The sequence below is a fragment of the Excalfactoria chinensis genome, chromosome 1, assembly GCF_039878825.1.
Source record: "Excalfactoria chinensis isolate bCotChi1 chromosome 1, bCotChi1.hap2, whole genome shotgun sequence".
Lineage (NCBI taxonomy): Eukaryota > Metazoa > Chordata > Aves > Galliformes > Phasianidae > Excalfactoria > Excalfactoria chinensis.
In genome coordinates this window covers 139,705,537-139,727,057 of record NC_092825.1, presented here as the reverse complement: position 1 = coordinate 139,727,057, position 21,521 = coordinate 139,705,537, and the positions used below count along the sequence as shown (strand labels likewise).

At 35.5% G+C, this 21,521-nt stretch overlaps 1 protein-coding gene across 1 annotated transcript in view; it reads left to right on the top strand.

Annotated features, from left to right (window-relative positions):
• The window catches only part of GPC5 (glypican 5), a 532,643-nt gene that overhangs the window by 53,181 nt on the left and 457,941 nt on the right, over window positions 1-21,521 (top strand). Inside the window, exon 3 of the mRNA XM_072355922.1 lies at window positions 15,207-15,901. Coding sequence (XP_072212023.1) covers window positions 15,207-15,901 — 695 coding nt within the window. The remainder of the gene's footprint in view (window positions 1-15,206; window positions 15,902-21,521) is intronic.

The window sequence follows — 21,521 nt, the reverse complement described above, 5'->3', positions numbered from 1 at the left end:
GATACCAGAATATATGCTGAATGTAAATATGAAATGTTCAGACAGTAAAATAAAATGTAAACAAAGTGGAATACAGTGGATGTAAAAAAATATATGAGATTGATCACCTGAATTTTATATCTAATCTTCTCAGTGTTTCAGACCTGCAATGATCAGGATTCTAATTTTAGTAGCAGGGGGGTAGGACAGGTATTTCTTGTCCATCTCTGCTGTACAATCCATTGAATCTGTGAATTAGGCAGCAGATCATGATACTAAGTACTGACAGAAAAAATAATGCTGTCTATTTGAAATAAAAAATGATGAATTAAAATGGAGGAGAGAAAATGAAGGAAAAAAATGCAATTCAGAATAATCTACAAAGTGAAACAGAGCAGCATTTTCTGAACCTCTTCAGAGCCCAGAATTCAAGAAAGAGAAAGTTTAGCTTCAGGGGTTAACCAGGTAAAGAGTAATTATTCAGAGCAAAAGCACTGCAAGCTAATAGCTTGTCCCAGTGAGGAAAAAAAATAAAAATACAGTATGCATAGTGAAAGACATACAAAGATATTATTCAACAAAAAATATGTGATGTCCTTGAATACATTTTTTAATCTTATTCGCTTACATTTTTGTCTAGAGCAGATGGTATTAGAACTGAAATGACTGTGAGACTGCGAAGAAACAAAACTTAAGATGCACAAAAACAGCCTTAATTGTTGTTTTTGTTTGTTTGTTTGTTTTAAATAAGAGTTCTCATCATATTTGATGGTGTTTTAGTTAATACAGTGTTATGTTTCCACTGAGTTTGTGCAGAGTAATATGTGCAGATGTTTTATAAGTTGTACTTACAAAACTATTTTCTGAGAGAAAGGAATGAGAATAACAGCGTTGGTGCATCTTAATCTATTGTATTTTCTAAAAATCAAAGTGATATCACACACCCCACTATTTACCATCTCAATTAAACTGATCATCTATTCTCATTTCACTTATGTTAAAAAAGTCCCTTCCGTGTCGATAAATGCTAAAGAACCTTAAAAAGTTGCTTGTAATTGAAAAAAAAAACCTAATATTTCTTTAAATTGCCCCAATTCTATATTACTTTTTTTTTCTAGTACGTTCCTTTCATTTGCTATAGGTTGGGAAGATGAAAGTAAATTTGTATTTTCTCATAGTTGATAACTGTCAGACTGCTCTGGGCTTATAAGTTAGTGAGTGCTGTGCAATGATATTGATAATAGCTCTCATACAAAAATTGAAAAGAAATCATTGTACAATTCATGTAATGAATACATACTTCCAATTATGATTTCATTTGGGGAAATACTACTAGATTAAATCCTAAACTTTATCATAGAATCCTAGACTGGCTTTCATTGGAAAGGACCTTAATGATCATCTAGTTCCAGCCCTCCTGCCACCCATTAGTGATGGCTGCCCAGGGTCCCATTTGACCTGGCCTTGAACATCCCCACAGATGGCACATTTGTAACTGCTCTGGGAAGCCTGTTCTGGTGCCTCACCACTCTCTGAGTAAAGCATTTTCTCCTAATACCTAATCTAAATCTCCCTTCCTTTAGTTTAATACTATTCATCTTTGTCCTATCACTATCAGACCATGTAAAAAGTTGGGCACTTTCACGTTTAGAAGTTCGCCTCAAGTATTGGAAGGCTGCAGTGAAGTCTGCACAAGCCCTCTTCAGGCTGAACGAGCCAGCTCAGCCTGTCTTTGTACGAGAGATTCTCCAGCCTCTAGATCATTCTCATGGCCCTCCTCTGGACCTGCTCCAGTAGTTCCATGTCTTGTCCTGGGAGCCCTGAACCTGGACACAGTACTCCAAATGGAACCTCATGAGGGTAAAATCAAGGGGGACAATCACCTTCCTTGCCCTGCTGGTCACTGCTCTTTTGACGCAGCCAACAAAATATTGTTGGCCTTTGAGCTGCAAGCACACACTGCTGTTCAGCTTTTTATCCACCAGCCTCCAGGGCTTCTCTCAGTAAATTCTCCTTCCAGTCTGTACACATACCTGGGATTGCCCTGACTCAAGTGCCACACCTTGCTCTTGGCTTTGTTGAATGTCATTAAGTTAATATGGGCCCACTTATCTAGCTTGTCCAGATTCCCTTGGATAACATCTCTTCCTTCTGTTGTATCAACTACACCTGCACACTCACACACATATATATGTTTATATAGTTGATGATTTTTCATCATGAAAATGAGCTTTATGCATAAAATTTCCACTTGGCATTGTGAAAATTATTTTTAAGTCTCGTGATAAAATTCCTGTGTGCATGCTATGTATTCAAAGTATACAGAAGTCAACAGCAAATTGAAGGTCTGATCCAAAGTCTATTTAAGTCAGTCTTCCATAAACTTATCCCCATATATTTTGTAATCTAACTAGTTTATACAAACTCTATTCAAATGATCCGTCGTAGAAACATGAATTTTTTCTCTACAAACTGCACAGGTATTTTGGTTTTGTTTTTTAATTCATGATAATCTGACCATTATCATTCCAGTAATCCCATTTTGGAAGACATTAAAAGGAATATTTTAAACTAGCTAAGGTAATATAAATAGTGTTATTGGCATCTGTTGAATATAAATGCTTCTATCACTCGGCTTTAGATGTTCTAGCACATTATGTCAACCAATTCAATTATAAGTGAGTTTGAAAGTGAAAACTGATGCTGTTTTTTTTTTTTTTTTTTTTTTTTTTTTTTTTAATACAATCGTTTGAGTTGGGAAGAGGCCTTTAAAGTTCATCTATTCCAACTCCCCTGCAGAAAAAAACAGGCATTTACAGCTAGATCAGGTAGAGGGGCAAGATCATCTCCTTCAGTTTGCTGACCATGCTTCTTTTAATGCAGCCAGTGTCCAACTTGCCATCCACCAGCACCCCCACATCCCTTTCAGCAGGGCTGTGCTCTATCTTTACATCCCCAAGTTTGTATTGACAGCAGAAGCTGCCACAACTTGGGTGCAAAACCTTGCCCTTGGCTTTGCTGAATCTCATGAGAGGTCCACCAGGGCCTACTGCTCAAGCTTGTCTAGGACATTTTTCAGTCATTTATTTATTTTAAAGCTAATTTCATCGTGTTTTGAATATTACATCTGAAGCACACTGAAGTGTTTCAGACATATAACAAGTAAAATAACTTTTAAAATCATTTATATTATGTTCAGTGTTACTATATTTGGTATATTTTAGCGTCAAGAACATGACTGCATGACACAGAGATACTAAGTATATTTCAGTATGAAAAATGTTATCTGAAAACAGCATCTATTCTTTATAATTTGTCTCTATTATGGAAGTTCTAGAAATACTTGGTTTTAGAGTCCAAGATGTTTCATTTACAACTCTTCACATGGGACAAGAATTTCAGATGAGAGATACTAACTTTGTTTTTTGAAGTAAGTAATATTTAGAGTGTGTGTAGTAAAGTGACTGAAATGAATACTGCACTGGGCTTTTATAAACGTATTTGCTTTTAGTGTTTTCTAACAAGAAACAGGTGTAGAACTGTATAAATCTAGCTTCAGAAAGTGGTTGCTATACATTGGTTAACTGCATACACAACTGATTCTGCAAAGCATAGCAGAGCAGTACTTCCAAATGACAATAATAAAACAAATGAGATTATGTTATTAGTTAATGAGAGAGATTTCAATCCAGTATTGTAATAACAAATGCATGAGGGAGCACTGGCAGCTGGTGTTGGAATGCAAAACAGAACAGCCTCTGAAGCATGATCTACTTAACATTTCTGGATTTCTGGGCAATATGCAGAAGTTGTGCTCTTCTCTTAAAGTCTCACAGGGATTTATTTACTGACAGTGTGAATCAAAATGAACTATTTTTACATGACAGAGTAGTGGTAAATTTTACCAACCAGCTTCTCACCTAAACAACGAGAGACCCCCTCCTCCTCTCTGGCTGTTAGAAATACAAGTTCACCATTTCAGGACACACACAGCACTCTCTTGTTTCACAAGCACACACAAATGTGCATGTCCTTCTTATTTATGCCTGGCATGGCATCTCTGTCTTTCCAGCACCCCTGCCTGGATCCCAGGCCCTCACAGCTGCTTCATGGGTCCCCTACTTGCCTAAATCAATTTTGCTGCAATGCACATGAACTCAAACACACACAAATTAAAATAAATAAATAAATAATAAAAAGAAATGGTTGAAGAAGATATAGACCCCTCCTAGCAGCTGGCATAAGGCATATGTGCTCTGACACAAAGCTGCACTACAGTTACTAGTGTTGAGCCTTGTATTTGCCTCATTCACACCAGTTTGGGAGCACACACTGCTTCCACCCCATTGTCTGGGAGTATAAGATCCCACTGCCTCGCACTGCAGGATGGAGGGCCTGTTCCCTGACTGACTCCAGGAGCTGTGACTGAGCTTCAGTCACCTACATCCAGGTATCACTAGTACCTGGCACGTAGTCATTGCAGCTTCACATGCACACAAGAGAGTATGCAAATACAGAGGGAGATAAGAAGAGATTTAATGAAAGACAGAAGATAGGACAGACTGTGGTGATCTAGCACAGAGCTTAGCCAGACAAGTGTACTAGCTGGCCACATTTTACATGCAACCATCCCTTTTAAGTTCTTTTCTATGTATCTGCCTTTATTCTTCCTCCTACTGCTCTGTTCCCCCATGCACCCCTACGGATTGCAGAGCTCTGCTGTTTCTCCACTGTACCAGGCTCCTTGGTTCACAGTCTTATCAGATGCGAAGTTCATGTTGATCTTCCTGGAAACAGTGCCTGTAGTTTCATAGCCCAGTTAATGTCACTGAGAGATTTGTTTCTTGTGATTGGCATCCAGGTTAGAAGTTCTCCATGAAATGCTCATAAATATATGTCACATAGTTCCCATGCTTGCTTCCCTTTCTTATTTTCCCTAGTTGCCTTGGAATAGGGCCCTTGACTAGATTCCCTTAAAAGAGCAGACACTTCTGCTTACCCTTACACTGATATTGTTTTGTTCTTCATTTTCTGTAAACATTCTTTTTGTATTTGAAAGTAATGACTGATTTTCCTAAGTAAGCAGGGCTTCCATCTTTCTTCTCTGTTGGGTACTTTAAAATTTTATTTTTAATACAATTTCTTTGAAGTTGTTGATTTTTTCCCTGTGTGATCTTAATCGTCATTTCTGAGTTTTCTGAATTCTTTTCTTTTTGTCTTTTACATTTATTTTATTGATCTTCCCTTTCCTATCCTGAGCATGAAATCTCTTACATCTTCTTAATCTCGTAAGTCTTCTTTCATAAAGTCTAGGTGTACTTGCTTTCCATATTGTTGGATATTTTGTTTTTCATTGTATTCCTTTTCAACAAATATTTAGTTGGTATCAATAGTGTTGCTGTCTGTTCCATCTTGCTGGTTTAGCACTAGTGCAATAGTTCCCAGCCTTACAATCCTGCTCCTCTACTCTGCAGTGGTGGGATCTCACCCTGGAGTGCTGTAGAGGAGGGCCACAAAAATAATCCAAGGGATGGAACACCTCTCCTACTAGGACAGTCTGAGAGAGCTGGGGCTGTTCAGCCTGAGAAGAAAAGCCTCCAAAGTGACCAGGTAGCAGCCTTTCAGTATGTAAAGGGAAGCTACAGGAAAGAAGGGGACAGACTCTTTAAAGGGATCTGTGCTGATAGGACAGGGGGAAATGATTTCAAGCTTAAAGAGAGTAGACTTAGGTTGGACATAAGGAAAAAAATCTTTTACAATTAGGGTGGTGAGGCAGTGGAAGAGATTGCTCAGAGATGTAGTGAAAGTCCTGTTCTTGGAGACATTCAGAATGATACTGGATGGGGTCTGAGCAGCCTATCTATCTGTGAATATCCCCATTCTTTGCAGGGGAATTGCACTAGGTGACCTTTAAAGGTCCCTTCCAACTCTAAGAATTCTATTATTCTATAACAGAAAACGTAATCAGTCAATTGTAATTAGCATGATAGTCGCACATAAAAAGTCATATACCTCAGTCTATTGTTGTGATATGAAAATACAGATGTAATATTAATGATGTTTCAAATAAATGCAGTGGCTTCATATAATGTTAAAGATATATACATATACATGTATATATATATAGGTACTTAATGTACAAAACATCCAGGTCAAATAATAAATCACCCTTACAGAACTCATTCAAGTAAATATTTTCTGCAAGTGTTTCAAAGGAATAGAAACAGAGGGAATTATAGAACTTTTCCAAGTCTTTACAGTAAGGAAAGACTTTACAGTTAGTCAACCTCAGGTCAGTTTGGGGCTTCTGGAGCTTCGGGATTCCTGATTCCCACTATTGTATCTATATTATACATATACAACATAATATATATAATAAATTATATATTCCCAGTATTATTCAGTGATTCAAGTTACACTGCAGATTATTGTGAAAAATAGTAAGTATTCTACTTCTCTTTCCATATCCTCATTTGTCTCTGTCTGGCACCCAGTGCTCAGTCCTGAATAACATATCTCATATTTCGGTCTGTTATCTCAGAAGAGAGCTTCTCACTACAGTTTAATTATGTTGCAATATCATGGAACAGATTCTGTAAAATACTCTATAATAACAGCACATATAAGAATATCTACTAGCTTTTACAGTCTTTAGTATTTCTGCTGCTGAAATATAAATAGAACATCCCCCTGGTTTTGCTGTATGTTTGTTTTGCAAAGTATTACTACCTGCTGTTAACACAGGTAAGGATCCGCAAGATTCTTGATTAGATGGGATATGTTTTAATAATATAATCCATTAAAACTGTTCAGTCAATAAAGTACACTGTTCAAAGTGCCATTTCTCACTCACTATATTGTGTGACTGACAAGTGATTGATATGCTGTATTTTTACCACACAGTAAGAAAAATGGAATTTAAATGGATTTTTTGTTTAGATTTTAGAACTTGACATCTAGTAAAAGTAAAGCTTCTAAGTCTGTAAACAATATTTAAAAGTTAGATTAGAAAGCTAAGTTCAGAGAAGCAATTAAATACCAAACGTGGCAGTTAAATTTGACTTCCATGGGTTCAGACATCCTTCCTGTATTTAGGTCTGACACATAAATTTTTCTGTGATGTGTGTCAGCCTGCTGAGGCTTATATTCTGTATCAACCTGTAAACTGGCAGACTTTCATGATACAAATGTGTGAATGGGATTAATGTGTACAGCTGACAGCTCTGACTATCATAATTTCATGTAGTGCCAGGAGGCCATCAGGTCCTGTTGAACAGCAGTTTTTTGGGATGACTCACTCACAAACTTATCTTGGATTGATAGTGAAATACCAGAAGCTAGAGAAAGTGTGATTGTCTATATCCAGAATTGTGCTCTGAAAAAAACCCGACATTTAGCTAACTAACACTCTATAGCTACTGCAGTTTCCAAATTACTGCAGGTGCTCAAAAATTATGCCACCATAAGTATCCCAAAGAACCTGATTTCTAATGTATTTTACAAGCTTTTAACACAGCTGTAATGGCATATGTACAATGCAGATAATATAGGAGATTCGGGTGCAGTTGCTTTCTACCTGAAGGAATTTAAACCATTTCTTTTGATTCCTTTAGCAAGAAAATACAGGCTGAAACTCAAGCGGCTTTGAAAACCTTTCAGACTCCACTCTCCAAAATAAATTTCTTTCCTGTCTGCTAAATAAAAGAGCAACACTGTTGTCACTATTAGTCCAGGTAATTGATTTCCTTCAGAGAAGTATTCTTAACACATTCTTTGAAAATTCAGTCATTTTTTCTTGTCAGGATTTGACCCAGGCTCCCTCTAGCTAGCATCACATACTCAGTTCTTCATTTCTGGACAGAATGAGTGAAAAATCACCAAGTTCCAGCAGCACACAACATGAATGAATTTCCTGTGTTTAACAGTCAAAGATCAAACCATAGTAGAGCACAATAGATTATTAAAAATAATAATAATATTAAAAAAAATAAAAATCAAGAGCTGGTAACATTTCCTTATCTCTGTGAACGGTATGAGATGTATGAGATTTCCAGTCTCATTTTCCCCTCTGGACTTTGAGATCAAGGGTCAGAAAATGATTATGTGATTAAGCAGAAGTAGGTGGTCCAACACCACAGTGACTTGCTTCACTTTTCTCAAAGAAGCATAGAAACTGTTACCTGGTGATTTTTCTTAGTGTTTGAAGATCATTATCTGTGGAGCATTAGTGGAACCAGGCTATTTATTCTATTCTATGTCACAAGAGGCCAGTGTGTATGGCAGATGAATGCTACAACCTTGGCTACAATTACACATCAACAATATAGTATGCTGTGTCAGATTTTCCACCGATGCACATAACTAGTTGTTGTAATGTCTTTGGAATATTAGATTTTAAATAACAGTTTCCCTCAAGAAAGGTAGAAGTGATGATCAGAAAAGGAAATTCTCTGTTTGTTTGTTTGTTTTTAAAATTTATTTATTTTATGTATGGACCTTGAATGTTGTTTCATCTTAATCTATATGGGAATGATGTGCGGAATCATACTCTATAACCATAACTAGGTTATAAAGAATGTATGTGTTTATTCAGTGCTGGGCACATGGGGGATCACTCCTCCTATCATGTGCACCAATAGACAGAAACGTTAGAAAGTTATAGAGCAAGCTCTGTGTTCAGAACAATATTTCTGTGCTCAAGAGCTGCAATTATCACTCATCCCTGAGGATTAAAGGAGATTGAAATGACATGCTTTTCTAATGCAAGAAACATAACGTTGAAACCAAAATGTAAGTTTTCTTTCCTTGTATAGTCAAAAGAGATGTACACTGTTTGTTTTCATCTTTTTGTCTCAGTTCTTTTTCTTTTTAATGTACTCTGCTGTGGAGTTGTGATCACAGACATTTTGTCACTCATAGGCAAGTGGCCAGCTTTAGAAATAGTGTAATGCATAATCTTCTTGTGAAACTGGATTTAGCTGATGGTTAAAAGTGGTCTGCTAAATTGACTGGAGAACAGGGTTGCTACTCTGTATGTTTAACAGAGGGCACAACTTGTACTGCTTTTCCACCATGTACCTCTTTTTCCAGCAATGTCAGAGGGATATAGGAGTGTTGTGGATGGAGACAAAAACACTGCACGCTTCACTTGTAAGGAGAAGGCAGAAATATATTTACTGATATAAAATAATGTGGTAATTTGAACAATGATGACAGCAACTTTACAAAATTAAAAATTGCTAGATATCTTTGCCTATCCCCTACACGGAGGGGGAGGGGTGCATAATGAATCTGAGATCAAAGCTTAGGAAGGTAGTATAGCTGAAAAACAATATACAACTTACTGAGGATCTGTCGGCAAGGTGTTACCACATCACAGGTGAATCTCTGCAGAGCTGTTAAGTAACCTTGAGAGGTGTCCCTAATTAAGGAGAGATTCTGGTGTACAGCCAGCTGCTTGCAAGAGGAACTTTCTAAGGGGTTCTGTTCCTAATCTGCTTTTTGCTTATAAACTAAGACAATCCACTCACAGTCATACAACTTAGAAATGGATCTGTTGAGCTAGGTGTCTGTTATCAGTTCTCTGAGCAATCAGTTTTAGAAAATATGGTGGCTGTTAACTGTCTCAGTGAAATCCTTGTTGTTATTAGTCTCAATGACAAGGTCTTCTGCACCTCCTTGTATGAGCTAAGTCTTGGGTATAATGACCAGGCTGGGTGGGGAAGCAAGGAGTGCACTGTCACAAGGACATTGAGAGCTTTCTGGAAAACTCTGGAGTATGCCAAAACTTACAGTTCCTTTCACACTGTGTTTCGGGAGTGGCCTCTGTAGAGTCTGTAGAATCATGCAGATTATCTTGGAAATAATTATTAGAGGTGACCTGAAACATGTCTGGGAATTGTGACAATTGCATTTGTGAGTCCTGTATTCAGATTCTCTCCTTATACCTCTTTAATGCAGTGGGCTTGGGTGGGAAGCTTTAGAAATGTGCAAAATATTGGAAGTGCAGTTTAATTTAATGTTACAAATAAATCACCTTTCTTTGTGTCTTAGAAAATTACACTTTTTTCAGACAGAGAGATTCTGCATGTATTTTTTGCAGTTGCTGTCAGTGAGTGATCTTTTTGAAATTCTGGCTTGTTTCTGGATGTTTTAGCATTCAAGTATTGGCATTTACATTATGTATGACACATCTTTTGTAGTGGTATTCTGGAAAAGAGTCATGTTCAGAGGTGAGAATGAAAAGAAGGGAGACTGATAAATTAGACCACAGTTTTATGGCACAATTTACATATGAAGAGTGATTGAAAATATGAGAGTCTCGGCTTGTTGAGTCACTGATAGTCAAATAGTACTAAAATTCGTCTGTCTGCAAAGCCTCCATTATGTCCTACACTCTTTTTAATCTTTCGTGTTTTGGTTATTAATGCAGAATCAAAATAGTTCAACAGAAACACAAAAGAGGAAAGAGTTTAGTTCATAATTTAATGCTTTTTTTTTTTTTTTTAATTGCCTCTTACTGGAGGAACAGAGTATAAGGTACACAAGTACATGTATGTTAAATACATGCATTTAAAAGTGTATCATTTTGGCCAACATTAAACTCAGTGTAGCCTTCATAAAGAAATGGGACATGACATGCAACTTACAGAGGCGTACTGTTCAGCTTTTGTATAAGAAGCATTTTCTTTAGAAGTTCATTACTTTCACAAGAAATGCATTCAGTGTTTCACATCACACTGATGCAGCTGACATTAGATGAATATAGTAAAATTTTAAAACAGATCTACTTACAGGAAAGGCTCTGGACAGCCAGATATCTGAAAGGAACAGCTTGATCTGATTTTCCACTGTGGAAATTTAGTGGCAGACACTATAAGTTAATCCTACAAAAGTTGTAAAAACAATATAGAAGATAGAAGTAGATATGTCAACAGTAAAGAATTTACGAGTAAATAAGTAATTAAGATAACCTTGGTCTACAAGAGAAATAACAAAACTAATGTTGATTAGTATAACAGTGGATTGCTGGGCTTGACACCCTTGGCAATCTCTGTAGCAAATTGATAGAGGCATGATTCATCTTCTCATAAACACCTAAAATAAGTAAGATGAATCACAGTTTAAACATCCCCATTACTTTCCACTGTTGGAAAAATAAATAAATAAATAAATAAATGAGGATATGGTATTTAGCTGCAGTGGTAGCTGAGATGAATCACAACCCTGTGAGCTCATGTGAGAGGTCTGATAAGGTGATGTGGTCTTTTACTGCCCTCTTCCTTGTGGGTTTTGAGTTTGGCAGTTGTCCTTGTAAATTTCACTGCTTTCACCAGTATTTGCATCCATTCATTCAAAATCATTTATGAACTATATAAATTGGAAGGCACTGTAGTGTGCCTTATACTTTGTACTGCAAAGATAAACTAGGTGTTAATAACTGACATCACAGTATCCATTACTCTAGGATTCTGATGTTATAAATTACATTCTCATACAGAGTCATCAAAAAATGTAGATGATCAGAATGTTCTCACGTGCTCTGCCAGATTCTACTGGAAATATTTAATTCTGCTAAAGCCCAGATGTCACCGCTGTTGATCAAAGTTTTAATAGCTGAAAGACCTCTTTGCATATTTATGAGGCATCACTGTCAGGATGTAAAGGAGTTTTACTTGTCAAATACACGCTGCCATGTACATGAGTAATTGTCTTTGGATGTGTAGAAGTAGAGAAAGGTTGAATAGGGCAGTTATTTGCTTGTTCTTGTTAAACAGAAAAGTGAGCATTTTGGACTGTTTAATTCCAGGCTGAAATATTGAAAAGCTGAACACAAAACGATATTAAGTTGAGAAGTAGCAGTGAAACTTTGTTCACTAGGGACAAGCTGTGGCCAAACTAATATAATTTACTTCTATGTCAGGGATAAGCAGAGATGTTAAATAACATCTTTAAGTGTTAAGTAATCACCTGACTTCACATATGTTCTCCAAACTAATCACTCTCTTTCTCTCTATAATTAGAGAAGGAGCGTGATTTGTCTTATTTCCATGTGGACACCTAAACTAGCTCAGATGAATCATGCCTGTTCCTCTCTACTGGTTAACTGAGATGCAGACATCTGCTGTGGAACTTAGGTGATGTTTGCAATGAGGTGGAGAGGATCTAATCAGAAATACTTACATGGAGGGAGAGGTAAATAATTCATTTCCATTAGGTGAGAGGATGTGAAGCAGTGGAACAGTTTTCCTGGTGATTGTGGCCTCCCTGAGAGCTTTTTTTTTTTTTTTTTTTTTTTTTTAAGAATAAGTTAAGTAAATATGTTGAAATATAAGAATATAGATACAATTGTACTTATCCTATGTTCCAAATATGTATTAGAGGGCATCTCACATTTCTCTTGGCCTTCTGTTTCTATGTGGTTTCATTATTTAGTAAGATTGATTCTAGCTCTCATAAGCTAGGTTAGACAGCTGGAAAGGGACTATGAAGATAACCATTCCATTTTGAGTCATGCAAGAGATGTGGGCACCTTGTCACATTGCATGATGGAGCAGAATCACACAATGGAGTAGAAATCACAGTGGGATTATAGTTTGGAAGAGACATATTCACAGCAGCTGTTATCTATAGCTCCTTCTTGGAAATCATTACATACCTTGAGAATGTATTTACTGTCACGGCTACAGCAGAACTTGCAAAACATGTCTTAGCAGAACATCTACAAAGAGGGTGAAAGGCTATGAGCACATTCAGTGAAGCTGAATAGTAAAAATAGATAATGGTTTCTAAATGTAGATCATGTAGCAAAGAAAAAATAGTATATTTGAGTGGAATTTGATACAGATTAAGAAGTGTTAAGATATAAAGCTCAAGGGAATAATTACACAGACCCTTAGTTGCATAATTATTCATACTACAGTAAACATTGATTTACATTTAAATTTAACATCTATTGTTCTTGGCACTATTGCATGAGCTCTAATTAAACATTAACAGTCATTAAAAAGCATCTTGCTGACAAATGTCAGGTAGTAATTCATAAGATAAACTCATGAAAAATCTTAGCAGTTGATGAAAGAAATTTTGAGTAGTAGATGTTGTCTTAACAACATACATTAACTACCAGAAATCCTGGGTTTAATCTCATGTTCAGTGATGCCATGAGGCCAGATAGCTAGTCTGAAAAATGAACTGGGATTTCCCCTTGGCCAGGGCCATTCTACCAAATGCAAGATTAAAGAAATGTAGTAGCTCCCCTTATATGAGCAGGGAGAAAGATCCCTTTGCCAAATCAATATACAGCAATAAAAAACAAGATTTCCCCCCCGCCCCCCTTGCTTTGCAGTGTAATAGTAAATGAGGCATATGTATAATTTTATGTCTTTTAAAACCACGAATCTACTGGTTTTATTGTTATTTCTTTATGGTTTAGAATTATCTATGTCTCTCAGGAACAGAAGTGCTAAAGGAAGCAAATGAAAGATACTATTATTTCTAAAAAAGATCTCTTAGTCTGATAGTTATCTTACATCGCTTTATGACCACTTTGTTCAATATGCTATTGTCTAAATAAATAAATAAATAAATAAATAAGTAGTATACAGGCAAAAGAATCCAGTGAATAAATGCAGTATGTAAAAGTAAAAACTGTTCAGCTACTTTTTTTTTTTTTTTAAAAATTTTTCCTCTAGTCTTTTTTTTGTTTGTTTGTTTGTTAACTAAATCAGGAAGAGAGATAACACTTTTGTTTCAAAAATTAATGAGTTGGTATGTTGACAGTTGTGGTTTTTGATTTAGGAATGCACAAATCATATTAACTTTAGCAAAAGAAAAATGAATTTGCTTACTGCCCATGGTAAACAATAGAAGTCGCAACACAGTAATGCTGCAGATACTGTATTGTGGTTAATCTCATAGAGAGTGGAGGTAAGAGTCACTGAGATCTGTTTGCCTGTGAATTAAAGAAGCAATTAATAACAAGTGAGCATTTAATAACATTAAAAAGAGCTTGTCTGGGTCATCTTGGTTATGTTTTAAATGTCTTTTATATGTGTTAGTTTTGTATGGATTGAAAACTTACCACTTATTTTATGTGGTTCAGTAATAAAGATATTATATAGATGATGATGTTAACCTTGGTCTATAGACATTTAATAATTTAATAATTACCTGACGTATTTTCATGCTGCTCGACTCTTCCTGTTTTTAACATCACTGTTTGCACAGTACTGGTTGTACTTAATGCTTTTCCTCAACTTTATTTCTGTGGAGATTTCAATTTAAAATACTGGAAAAAATATAAATAAATGAGAAATTGTAAGGGTGTACAGGATACCAGAAGAATTTCCCTTGAAGACCAGGCTACAGTCCCTCTTATAACACTGGTCCCTTTATAGCACTGCATTTCATGCCCCTTTCCTCCCACCCCAGTCTGTCATTTTTGTCTTCTGTCATATATTGCTTCTGAAGGGAAATTCATTTGTGTAAAATGTTAATAATAATATATTTGCTTCAGTTTCAATGAATGAAAGAAACTCATAGCCTGTTGAGATATGGAGGCTTTGAGAGCAATTCTGCATCTTCCATCACTTCAACAATAGTAATTGCCAGACTAATCAGCATTATTTAAAAATATGTTCTTGTGTATGCTTAGTACATCTCCTTTCTTCTTCTTTCATCAAGAGGATGAGCTCTTTTATCTTTTAAAAGTTAACTTTTAATGGAATGGAAGAGTAGTTTCTATTGTTTAATGTTACTTTTGCCCATCCACTTAGGGATAGTAAGAGATATGATTTGAAGGAGAATGACTAAAAGCATTTCAATATCATTGCAAGTTACAGAATGATTTGTGGTTTGAGAGATCTGTTGTATGTATATATGTAGACAGGTGCAGTAACGCTTCATTGTATGTAGCAGCTTAATAACACAGCTTACAACTGATTTCCTTTTAAAATTGTTTAGACTCTACTTAATTAATAATTTATTCTTCCAAGAAAACAGATTATTATTAACAGATTATTATTCTGTACTAGCATTATTTGTAAGGTGTTTGTCTAAGTAGAAAATATAGTTTTCACAGTTTGCGTGTAGTTTATCTCTTCAGAAATTCTAAACTTCTTTGCAAAAATGCTTTTGGGATAAATGAAAATTAAAACAATCCTTATGTGATTTCTTTAAGTTCTTGTACTAATTTCTGATTTTTCAAACTTTATTTTGCATTACAGAAACCTTTGAAATGCTCATCAAACTGGCTGAGAATTACACAAGCACACTTTTCTGCAATGCATATAGAAACATGGCTGCTGAGGCTGCTACACGTGTTCAGGAGTTTTTCACAGACATTGCACTCTTCATATTTGGCACAGACATCAGCATAAAGGAATGCGTCAACAGATTTTTTGACAACTTGTTCCCAGTGGTCTACAATCACATGATTAATCCAGGTCTGACTGATGTTACACTGGAATACGCAGAATGCCTCCAAATGGCAAGAAGAGATATCAGGCCCTTTGGTGACATTCCTGAGAAAGTAGTAAGACGAATGGGAAGATCACTGTTACCCAGCCGGAATTTCCTGCAGGCTCTGAATCTGGGGATTGAAGTAATCAATACAACAGACCATATGCATTTCTCTAAAGACTGCAGCAGAGCGTTATTGAGAATGCAATACTGCCCCCATTGCCAGGGGCTGATTTTGAGTAAGCCCTGTATGGGCTACTGCCTCAACGTCATACGAGGCTGCTTAGCCTACATGGCAGAAGTTGACCTTCATTGGCAGGGATACATTCAGTCCTTGGAAGAGCTCTCGAGTGCCATGCATGGAACATACGATGTTGAGCACATGCTTCTAAACTTTCACTCACTTGTTAATGATGCTCTCATGCAAGCTCGTGTCAATGGACCAGAATTAACTGAGCAGGTAAGAAGCTGCTGTTAGCCATGGCTATGTGCATACATGCCACCAAAAAAAAAAAAAAAAAAAAAAAAAGTCTCACTAAAAACTAATATTTGTTTGGCCATTTTTATAGCATTGCATATGTTTGTATTCAACTTCAGCTTTATTCGACAATGGATTATTCCAACACTACAGTTTAATATATTTTAATAATCCATATGAACTTCTTATTTCATATTATCTATTCATAAGTTTGGCGTCAAGTAGAGATTTCAACATTTTGAGATTATTTATAGTAAAGAATTTTCAAAATGAAAGAAATTTAACCAGAGTTCTCCTAAATATTTGAAATAATGTTGATTTTTTTTTCCTCATGAAGCCACATCATTTTCAAAATTTTGCTGAAAGAAAATTTTGTTTCACAATCAAATTTAAACTTTAATTCTTTGCCCTTTTTGTTTAGAAGTATTCTGTATTCTTGCATGCAGATGTCACTGGCAGTGACATGCTCTTTCTTTTTGGAGGGGACACAGGTCCATTTATGCCTGTGCTCCACTAAGGACTGGCATCAGCTGACGTGTCAGTCATGCTTAAAGGAGTACCACAACTTTCCTCCTTAATTGATTAGCTGAAGAGAAAACAGCCTCTTCTACTAAGCAGTTGATATAAATTCTGAAACAACTTGACCTAGTAAAATGGAGAATTCTTCATTTCTTATTATTTTAAGACTTGCAGTCTGTTAAAATGGGTGTTTCATCCTGCTTGCAATCAGTGACTAGTAGGGATATTGTCCTTTCTTAGGAATTTCCCATTTCATCTACTTTATACAAGCCAGCTACTTTATCTGGAGTCTCATGCTGCTGATTGGTATTAAGAGAAACAGTGAATTTTGAACAGATTTTTCACTATTGTTTTGGCTCAAAGGTGGCTCACTGATTTCTGTCCAATTCCAAGGCTGCACATGCTTTTGAGGGGTAGTCCCTGTTTCTCTTCAGATTATTTATCTTTTACTCTACAGTCTTCAGGAACAAGTTAGGAAAAGCAAGTGAAGACTCAAAGCTTAAAGGTCCTCTTTCTTGCTATACTCACACTGGGTCACCTGGTATGAAAAGAGTTCCTCTGTTAAACTTTAGATTTGAATTTTGAATAATGTACCATAATTGCCCCAGATTTAATGACTCTTAAGATACTTCTGTTTTCAAAATGGAAGATTTTATTCTTCAAAATAATATATTTCATTCCATTTTAATGAAAAATTAAATGGGTGAAGAGTTCTATGCTGTTTTGATTGATTGAAACCAAAATGCTTTATTTTGATATTCCTGATTTTTTTTATGCTTTCCTTCTCCCTTTTCCTCAGTAGACATAAGGAATATTAAATTTCTTATTTAGGGCCAGTATATTTGTTTGAAGATCAACTGTTGACTTTTGTTCCAGTAAGATCTTCTCATATAGAACTACTTCGAAGCCTTAATAGCTAAGAAATTCATTTTTCACTGTTTGCATCAAATACACACATTGTAACTATTTAACTATAATCACTTGTGGCCACCATAATGTAACCTCTGTGTTATACTTGATCTGTCTTTTCTCTCTTTCATTTGCAATTCATTCAGTAAGACTGTGAGGCAATGATCCCTTGAAACACAGTGATCTAGTTGGTCAGTACTGCTGAGTGTGGCTTCAGTGTAGTTCAGATTTGACCATGCATTCGGTTGATTCTGACATGTAATAATAAATACAGTTTTTCAACATCCATAGAAAGAGGAGATGAATACTGTTGAATTTGGCTTATTAATATTTATTTATATATCTTTAGAGTGACTCATGAACTGCTGGAAACTTAGATAAGCAATTAATGCATCAGTAATCCTGTTTGTACACTCATGCAAATACAGAGGCATAAGAGAGCTATGTCACGGAAAACGAGCATTATAAGCTATTCTTTATTAAGATTAAAAAAAATAAAATAAAATAGGGGGTGGGGAGGTATGTGTTCCTATCCATTGGGTAGTAGGTAAAAATGTCTGTTCCTATAAAGGATGTGCTTTTTATGCCCAGCCTATATTGTCACATGCCAATCTTTCTGAGCTGAGGTATAGCCCGGGAAAACCCCACATAAGGCAGCTGACTGTACAGGCTGATGAATATGCACATGCTTTGTAACACAGTGAAAAACAAATGATTGAAACTTTTTACGAGTCTTAATAAATTGTTTTGTGTTATCTCCATTCTGTTGTGCTAGATGTTGCATGTCAGTCATAAGGCAGAAGGAAAAAGAGTTTTTAGAAAGATTTCTGAAGTTCTGGCCTGGATGGGCTGCCTTTCTGGTATTCATAGGTTAATGTTAGGGTCTCGTGTTTTGTTATGTGTGATTTAATAGCAAGGTCCCATTCCATGGAAGGGCAAGTTTCTGTGTCACTCACAGTGTGGTTTAATGACAGTTTGAACCAGGCTCACCTGGGTTACAGGTTCTGCTCTGGCACCATCTTCAGTGTGCTTTTCCTTCCTCTTCATCTGCATGAATGGTGATTAGGCAGATGAAAGTTTACTAGGTGCTGGGAGAGGTTGTTCTTAGCTCTGGTTTTGTTTTACTGTGTGAAGATTTGTGCTATCATGCACTGGACAATGCAGCATGGGGGACCTGAGGGAAGGTGAAATGAGTTCAAGGCAAGAGCTGAAGGAAGTGGGGATGGGACCAGGAAATGAAAGAGTAAAAGCACAAGGCTTTATAATGAAAATCTTTCCTCCTAACTAAACCTTGCATTGAAATATAATTCTTAAATGCCAAAAGATCAATCTTGTTTGAGATTAATGCTGAATAAAAGGGATGAAAAAAATTATTGATTAGTTGTTCATTATATATTCTGGGCACTCATGGTTTTGGTATCTGGAGGAAAATTAAGTATGTGACCATGATGTGGAAAACTATATATGCACACAGAGATGTGGGAATCAGAAGCATAACAGAAGAAAATCAAACTACGCAGGCAGATTCCAGCATTTCCTGGATGTGGAAGTGATTAATTTATGCTGAAGTTTTCTACATTCTTGTATTTACTTCTGTATGTAATAACAAGCCTACAAAAATTTGGAATGAGGTTTTTAAAAGCAGTATGTCCTCACTATGTTCTAATCTCTGTGGACTTACACCAGACAGCTTTTGAAATTGTTGGAGATAATGAAAATGACAAATTTATTGAAGTTTTCTTGTCCTCTTTCCTTTTATCTCAATCTAATCCTGAACTCTCAGTTATGAGTCTTCTGAAAATAAGCATGAATATATTTTATGGAAAGAGACTTTTGTCTTGCTCTTTTTTATTATTTTTATTTTTATTTTATTTTATTTTATTTTTTATTTAAATGTCATTCATACTAGAAAAAAAATATCTTTCTTGTATTGTAGAATGCTGGCAGTAAGAAGTTAATAGACTACATTTATAGCTTTTTTTCCTTATTATTTTTGCTTGAGATGACTAGCTATATACACATAAACAGTTTGAAGTGCTGCAGCAGTGACATGTTGAATTTCTTATTCCTATGACAAGAGCTATTCACAAACATTATCAATGAAATGCATTTTAATTTTTTCTGTTCCTGCTAGGGTCTGTTTTATGTAGCTACTTTTTATTGAAGCTTCCCTGGTGAAAAATCACATGACCTTATTCAATACCATCCCAGAAAACAAACTATCTGCACAATTGCATTAAATCAATACATTCCAGAGATTTAAAAAAGGAATAGGAAGAAGGTAATGAAAAATATGTTTTGATAATCTCAGATATGCACAAAACATATACCTGCAAGCTGTAGTGTATTTTCAGTTCTATTTTGGGGAAGGAGTATGCATGACTATTGACAAGAGACCAGATAACAGTATTTCTAATTGTGAAAAGTGCCATACCTAGATATTTAGTAACTTTCATTGTTTATCAGATTCAGGCACTTAAGGAGATGCAAGAGATCAGTGTCTTTTGAAGTAGTTATCCTGTGAATACACTGCTTTAGTATCTAAATCTGATTTATTTACTTTTTTTATGCCTCTAAACATGTCAGTACTATGACTACTTCTTCATAACTACTGAATTTTGATTGCTTCCTTAGAGTGAATTGGTAAATCATGAAATAAGTTCAGAAGCTACTTTAACATATTAGAAATAATGATACTTTCATTGCCCTATTTTGAAGAAATCTTGATATTTGTCAATGCTAACTATAAATCTACTACATAAATCAGATCATGAAAGAGACCGGAAATTCATCGCTTACTCAAAAACAAAGTTGTAGGTATCACAAAGAGATATATTCAGCCTACTTGAAGCAAAATTCTATATTAGATTCCTTTAAGAATACATACTATAGTTTATCAAAAGTAGATGTGGATTTGATAACAATCAGAGATACAGCATTTTACCATAAGATAAATATTTGTCTGTAATTCCAAGCTTTACTTAAAATGTCTACACTTGATTTTTGGCATGAAAAACTCAAGAGTTAACTATCTAATGGAAATTCAGAAGAGAAGAAGAAAAATAATAAGCATTTTCATTAAAAATGCAGTTTCAGGTAAATACAATAAAAGAGGAACTAGTAAACATTTCCTGTAAAACAATTCAAATTGTCTAAATAAGACTGCAATGTGAATGTCTTCTATTACTACTTCCGTATGTTTCAGTGCACCTAAAAGTATATAAACAGAAGAGATACACATTTGTTATCAAAAACAGTGACTGTTTTACCAGTAAATTACCATTGCTGGAGGAATCAGTAACCCATCATTCCCTGATTTTGATGACTATATATTTGATTGCTGCAAGATTTGTAAGGGCTTTAACTTCGCTTCTTTGAATTTCATTATTGTGCTTCATCTCTTTAGCATCATTCAAACAGATTTTAGTTTTCGATTTTGTAATCTTTAAGAGGAAATAATTTGCATTTTCTCTTATTATGTCAATTCTCTGGTTCTTTTAATTTATAGTGAAATGAGAAATGTCATTTGAAATTGATATATTCAAGATTTTATTGTTTGTAAACAATGTATAAAAAATTTGTTCAAATGCTTTTATCAACTGGCATAGACTGATCTAAACTCTAGCTAAGAAGAAATAAAAGCTCTAATCATAAGAGGAATTAATTAAATGAAAATACAATTTCACAGCCTAGTTCCCCATACATACTAGCAATTATTGTAAAGTAACGTAATCACATATTGTTTTACACATTAAGCAGATTACATAGCATATATAATTTATGACTGTTTTGATTTATTATCTGTACTCTTTGTATTTAAACTGCAGGTATATTTATTGATTGCATACATATTACGTGCACTTTATCTGATTGCTTGTATGTAAGGTTAGACAAATATCTAGCTGGCTCTTCTAAACAGTTGACTGCATCTATGAATGATTCATTTGCTCCTGTGTATTCTAGCACTTGCAGGTTTGCAGATAGCATCCCCTCCCCTTATGAAGGAGTTCTCCGATATTGTAGTAAAATAATAGCAGCCTGAGGGCAGGGACAACTTACCACATTCACACCCCAGATTTCCTTCTACATGTGCCCCTGCTCCTTTGTCATGACTACTGTTGTTCTATTTGAGAATAGAATCATAGAATCACAAGGTTGGAAAGGACCTGCAAGA